At 40.6% G+C, this 6534-nt stretch overlaps 1 protein-coding gene across 1 annotated transcript; it reads left to right on the plus strand.

The window, feature by feature from the left end:
* The first annotated feature begins 2551 nt into the window (after positions 1 to 2551).
* On the plus strand, positions 2552 to 5934 carry tmem230b (transmembrane protein 230b). Its single transcript, XM_031743308.2, has 3 exons — positions 2552 to 2852; positions 4965 to 5087; positions 5185 to 5934. The coding sequence occupies exons 1-3, from the start codon at positions 2757 to 2759 to the stop codon at positions 5323 to 5325; spliced, it is 360 nt and encodes a 119-aa protein (XP_031599168.1). The 5' UTR covers positions 2552 to 2756; the 3' UTR covers positions 5326 to 5934.
* The last annotated feature ends 600 nt before the right edge of the window (positions 5935 to 6534 follow it).

Here is a 6534-nt window from a genome sequence, read left to right on the forward strand (position 1 = left end):
TATTACATGTCGCAGAACTTATTTTAAATTTTGAAAAGCTTGTTGCTCAGCAGCACCTGTGCACCACCCACATGGCGCATTTGATCATTTCTGAAACCCGGTGGGTTTAAAAGTAATAAGGCAAAGCCACAGGCAGATTGCATGATGTTCAAGTGGTATAATGGTCGAGGCTTTTATTGGGCTCCATTCGTGGTTCTATCTGCAATTGCTGTAATGAAGACAGACCTAATTATCTCAGCAGACAGAACTCCACTATGAACAGGACTCTAATTATGGCCTAAATGCTGTTCTCTTACTGTTCAGAGTCATACTCAGGGGGTTATAAGAGGGTTGGCTGTGGCCGTCTTCACACACACACGTGCACACACACACACCTTGGGGGCTCAGTGTGCTCAGCTGTCCTGATGTGCTTCTGTGCAGGCATCATGGTGTAGGGATTATCTAACATGACAACGCACTCTCTTCCCGCCTTTGACTGGTGACAGCTTACCCAGTCATCTGATTAATTAATTACAACTCCACGTGTCATTAGACCAGTATTGTTATTTATGATCTCAAACACTTTGCACCAATAGTTTACAAGAAGATCCTATTGAAATTCTAAACCCCCATGGGATGAAAAAAAAGACAAGATGAAGTAATGTCTGAACACAAATGTTAGGGGCAGCGGGGTTACTTACAGATAGATTATTCCATCAGTGGTACCATTTGGAGCCCATTTATTTTGAATCTATGAATGTAAAATAACTGCAGATTTATCTGGTCTTGTAGATTGTCTCAAGGCCGCGGAGCAGATAAATTGAATGCTGTGTTTCTAAATTCACACCGAGGGGGAGGCTAAGCGGCTTGTGCAGTGACCTTGATTGTAGCTATTGAACCTCCAAGTGAGGAGACCGAACAGATAAGTGCGGCGTTATTTGGCACACAAAGGAAGACGATCCAGTGACGCAGCCGTGGCGTCAGCTAATGAGCAGAGTCAACATGCAATCACAGAGCCCAGTGAGGTATGAGTTAGGAAACTGGAATGAGTGATAAAGCAAAGGGCAAAGTTTCCCCTCAGTAACAGGTATAGTGAAGAACGTCTGCACAATCTGTTATTTCCGAAGGCCGCTTATATGACTCTGCATTCGCTCACTGCAATTTGGGATAGTGATGCAATTTTAAAGTGGTCTCCAGAGGACAGAATACATTTTGCTAAATCCCTCTATAACGAAGATGAAATGCAGGCGGGGTGGATTTGAAAAGATCATTTCTCGCTGAAACTCAGAGAAATCTGTAAATATCATTGACAAACTGAAGACGAGAGAACGCACTGTGCTCTGTGATGTAGAAGAATTTGTGTTGTGTGCAATGGAAAGAAAAGGAAAAAATCCAGATGATTTTAGGGCTTCAATCACCCCCAGAGATCAACATTATGGCCTTAAACTACAGCGATGAGACAGTCAAGGTCACTCAGCATACTAATGATCACCAGAAACTCATCCTCTGCCAAAGTGTAGGCTTACTTTAAAGAGTATTACTGATGCTGCGAGCGATAAGAATATGCATTTGATTTACTGCTCATGATAAAAATGCTTTATTTATTTATTTGTCATCCTGCAGACATTTAATAACTGACTGTAGAGCCCATGACTCTAGCTAGACCTTCGATGAGTCAGGTAGCATCTCAGTTCCGCCTAAATCTGCGTGGCACTTCCGTCTCATACAAGGAGCTAGTATGAAAAACACAAATTAAAAGAAAAATACAATACACGACCAAAGAAGCTTTAATTAGTCATTTCAGCTGGATTGAGGGTTTTTGCTTATTACACGGTCAGTCACTCACAGACTGGGTTAATGATGTGCGTAACCAGGGAGGTGGCAATAAACTGGCAGAGGTGACTTTGTATACAAACACCTGGAGTCCATCCATATCTGAAGCAGACAAATATGTAACAATTATCACTTCAGGATTAAGAGGTTCATTAACGTGTCCTTTTTGAAGAGAAGCTGTTGATCTGGTTAATTGTTTTTAGACATCATGTAACTGTCAATTTTTTTTCCTGTTTTAATGCAGATTTATGAAAATAAATACAGGTCATGAGATTGTATTTCAGTAATTAAAACAGCCTTCAGAGGGAGTGGGTCAGTCTTAGCTTCTTCTGTTACATGAAATGGAAATGGTATCAAAATCTGCAGTCTCGTCAGAAACGTTATCTTCTGTGAGCACAGTGTGATTACAAAGACAGAACAGAACACCCCAGGAAATGAACATCCGCACAATGAGATGAATCTCGACACCGCAGGGTCATGTCTGTGACTCGCAGTGACCCGGTCATTTTAATAAGACTCAACAGCGCCCTCTGGTGGTAGACACGGCGCGGTGCAAATCTTCCTTTTTATTGTAAAAGTGTTAATTGCGCTGTAGCACATCTGAAAACTTGTTTTTTGTGATTTAGCTTAACGTTTTTTTTTTCATCTCGCATACCACAGACAACGTTTGAATTAAAATTACGCGTTAAATCGAAGTTTCTGGCTTGTTAATAATGACGCTTCAGATTGCGCAGGCGCAGAGTGTATAAGTACTGAAAACACGGAAGGTCCAACACCATATTCCCAAACAGAGGCTTCTACGCTGTAAGCTCTTTATAAAACGTCGTCACAGCGGCCCTACAATAAGTCAAGTGCAGTATTTTTAAGAGTGATGTCTGTCGAGTAGTAAACCTTTGTGTAGTTGAGCCTCTTCTGCCTCATCTGAAAGCAAACCGCTGAAGAAGATGCCTGCTCGCAATGTTGTGTCCAACGGGATGCCTAACAGCAAAGTTAGGTATTCCAGGTTAGCCACTGACGACGACGGCTACATTGATTTACAGGTACAACAGAAGGTGTAACGCTAGGATACGTTACCATTGCTAGTATTTTTAGATAATAGACTAAAGTTAGTGCACTGGTTTCGACCACAACATTAAGAATATAAAGGGGTACTGCAGCAATGGATGGCCGCTGTCATTTCCGAGCTAAGGAAGCCCTGTTGACGTCATTGGGGTTGTTGGGGGGGGACCTGTGATATTAATTCCTATAACCTTTTGATGTTCTCATCATAGTTTGGTGAATGTTCACAAGAAGTACTGCATAACCAACACTTTTAAAGGACTGTGCAAATGTCTTGAGCCACCCTGCTTCCAAGGAGTCAGACTTGGCATTTTTTTTAAGTGGTCCTAAACAATACATAGACTGAAACAAAAAGACTGCTGGCTTATTTGTTTCGGAGGGTATTTAAAAGTACAATGGGAGGCAGAGCCTTGCAGTTTCAGGCCCATCTTCTATGGAACGAGCTCCCAGTTTGGAAGTGTTTCTTGTTCTCTCACCTGTTTTCACTCACTATGTGTTTATACGCCACTCTATTCAATCATGAATTATTATTAATCTCCAGCTCTCTTCCACAGTGTATTGTATCTTTTGTCCTGGCTTCCTCCCCTCAATCCCAACCAGTCACAGGAGATGGCTGCCCCCCCCGATTCTTTCAACGTTTTCTTCCTGTTAATAGGGAGTTTTCCCTTCCCACTGTCGCCAAGTGCTTGCTCATAGGGGGTCGTATAATCGTTGGGGTATTCTCTGTATTATTGTAGGGTCTTTACCTTAAAATATAAAGCGCCTTGAGGCGTCTGTTGTTTTGATTTGGCACTATAAGAATTTCACTCTCACAAAGTTGAGTTGAAACAAACAGTAGTTCTCTGGGCTTTCTGAAGGTCTTTCAAAAATGTTCTTTGGAAACTGGCTGCTTTTTTACTCATTTAAGGTCCAGTCCTTGTACCGGAACATTTTGTGAGAAATGTCTTTTTGTTTTTTCAGCTACTTTCAGCTATGAATAAAGTAAGCATTAAAAACGGCACCTAACTCAGTGTCATGCCTACACATAACAGGCAACTTGGCAAATTTTAAATTGTGTCTTTGGGTACTTGTTATGAGCAGGCTGTCACAAAAACGCCTAACTTTATTCAGTTTCTTTAGTTGAATCTGTGAAAATGTCAAATATAACACAGTTTGACAGACACTAAATAGTATTTTAGGGCCTGCATTTCAGCCAATGGTGTTGGGAATCTTGTCAAAATTAAATCGTGAACACAGAAAAGTATGATCACAATTTTGATCCACCGTGTGATGCCCTCTAGTAGGCGTAGATGACAGCTTCAAAATTACCATCACAATATTTCAAGAAAATTTACTGCAATATAAATGCATGCTTTTGCTACACCAGTGATAGCAAAATTTTGCATTTTGACATTTTTATATCATGTAAAAATTTATAGATGTATTATTGCGGACAATATGATATGGTACACCCCTACCCTCTGGAAATCATTGGCAACAACTTAATTTTTCAGTCGGGCAGAGATCCCAAAAACACTGCCAGTGCAGTCAAAGCATACCTGGATAAAAAACACACAATAGAACACTGTCAGTCATGGATTGGCCTCCTCAGAGCCTGGAAATCAACATTATTGAAGCAGTGTGGGATCAGACAGAGAACAGAACAAAAGGCAGCCAGCATACAAAAAGGAGCTTTCAATGTCCTTCAAGAAACCTGAGGAACTATTCCTACTTAAAGAAATGACAAGAAAGCTGCCAAAGAGACTGTGTTGGAGAACAGAAGTGTTTATAACTGCCAAGCTCAACAGAACTGTACAAACTGTTCTTCTATATACTGTATTTCCATGTGTTTTTGCATGTGTCAATAAATTGCTGCACCTATTTGCCATTTTCCTAGCAAAATACTAAAAGAAAAATTAGGGGTAGCTTGAGATGTTTACACAGTACTGTACATCCACGTTTTTATGAGAAAAGGGCAATTTATTTAAAGCTGATTCGATGGAAAACTGCTCTCTAGCCTGCCGATTTTGGCACAGAAGAGTAAAAACAGACACTTCCAAGAAGGCCTCATCGTTCACAGAAATGTTTTTTAATGAAATATTTGCCCTCTACAGTTCAAGAAGAGCCCACCCAAGGTCCCATATAAAGCCATCGCACTAGCCACGATCCTTTTCCTAATCGGCTCGCTGTTGATCATCATCGGTGCTCTTCTCTTGGCTGGCTACTTTGGCGTCACTGTAAGTAATCTTCTAGGTCACACTTTTTCTTGTTACATCTTTTTACGGGTCATACAATGTCATTGTGTTAGGAGAATAAATGTTTTCTTTCTCTCAGCACACAGACCGGACCGTGCCCGTCCTCATCATCGGGATCCTTGTCTTCCTGCCTGGATTTTACCACCTACGGATAGCTTACTATGCATCAAAGGGCTACCCGGGGTACTCTTATGATGACATCCCAGACTTTGATGACTGACCATTGCTAAAGCCCCAGTCCTGCTGTGCTTACATGTAGTGAATTTAAGGCCATGATATATTTAAGGAAAATGAGATCCAATTTTTTTTTTTCTTTTATAATTGTTTTTAAATTACAGTATTGTTCTTATAGATTTTTCTGCCTAGGTTCTTAATGCCAGGTTGCTAATAACAACTGTTTTTTGTTTTTTTTTATCTTTGTATTTGTTTCATAGCTTGATAAATAAATAAACAAGATTTTTATAATTTCTTTTAATTTATATAAAGCCATTTCAGTTGGCTTATAAAATATTTTACCTTATGTAGTACAATCAACCAATGTGGCCACATATAGTCAGTCTTTTAACTGCTTCACTACAACCAATTTGCCAATGTTGCCAAAGTTTTTATTTCGTGTATTCTTTAGGTAGATCCACCAGTTCAGTGGCAGAGAGAATAAATAATTTAATATTAAAGTGGCTGCAACCAAGATAACAATTAGCTGGTATACCTGTGATATACACTGTATCGCTTCTCTGGCATTATACTGCTATTTAATAAAAGGCTAGCGTTGTTTCTTCACAACATTCCGTGTAGTGAAGATTGCCTCGCCCTAGTTAATGCTTCCTCACTGCTCTGAGTTGTTCTTTCCCCGAGGATTTTGTGTGATTAATTCCAATCCTTCGATCTCCATATGGTGCACCTGGCCTGTGAGAGTAAACACTGTCAAACAGTACACAAGCAATTAAGGCCTGACATTCTGCTGACATTTGCCCCTCTAATCTGCGCCATCAACCTATCACTCTCAGCATATTTTGAAAGTGTGCTGGTGAAAGCCAAGACTGCCACCTCGATTTCTCCACCCCCCCCCAGATAATGTCATATGTAAAACACATTGCTACTAAAGGTTGGACGTCTATATAATCCTTTCAGAAGCCTGGTAACCCGCTGTTTGCCAAAGGGATAATTCGAGGGTAGCTGCTTGTGTTCTCGTTGTTTCTTTTTCCTTGCTATCGAATGAGCCCACCCAACTGTACACTGATCACAAACTACCGGGCCTTAGATCAGATTATGCACTTTAAATCAGCTCAGATTCTTTGTTTTTTAAGTGCTTCCTGTGGTTCCAGGAGGCATTCGCACACAAAACGTCTCACAGAGGACTGCGATTTACTGTGTTTGTCCCGGAAACATTAAAGCTACACTGTTCTGTATTTTTGTACACTCTCAGTGC

The sequence above is a fragment of the Oreochromis aureus genome, linkage group 12 (genome assembly GCF_013358895.1).
Source record: "Oreochromis aureus strain Israel breed Guangdong linkage group 12, ZZ_aureus, whole genome shotgun sequence".
In the NCBI taxonomy this organism is placed as follows: domain Eukaryota; kingdom Metazoa; phylum Chordata; class Actinopteri; order Cichliformes; family Cichlidae; genus Oreochromis; species Oreochromis aureus.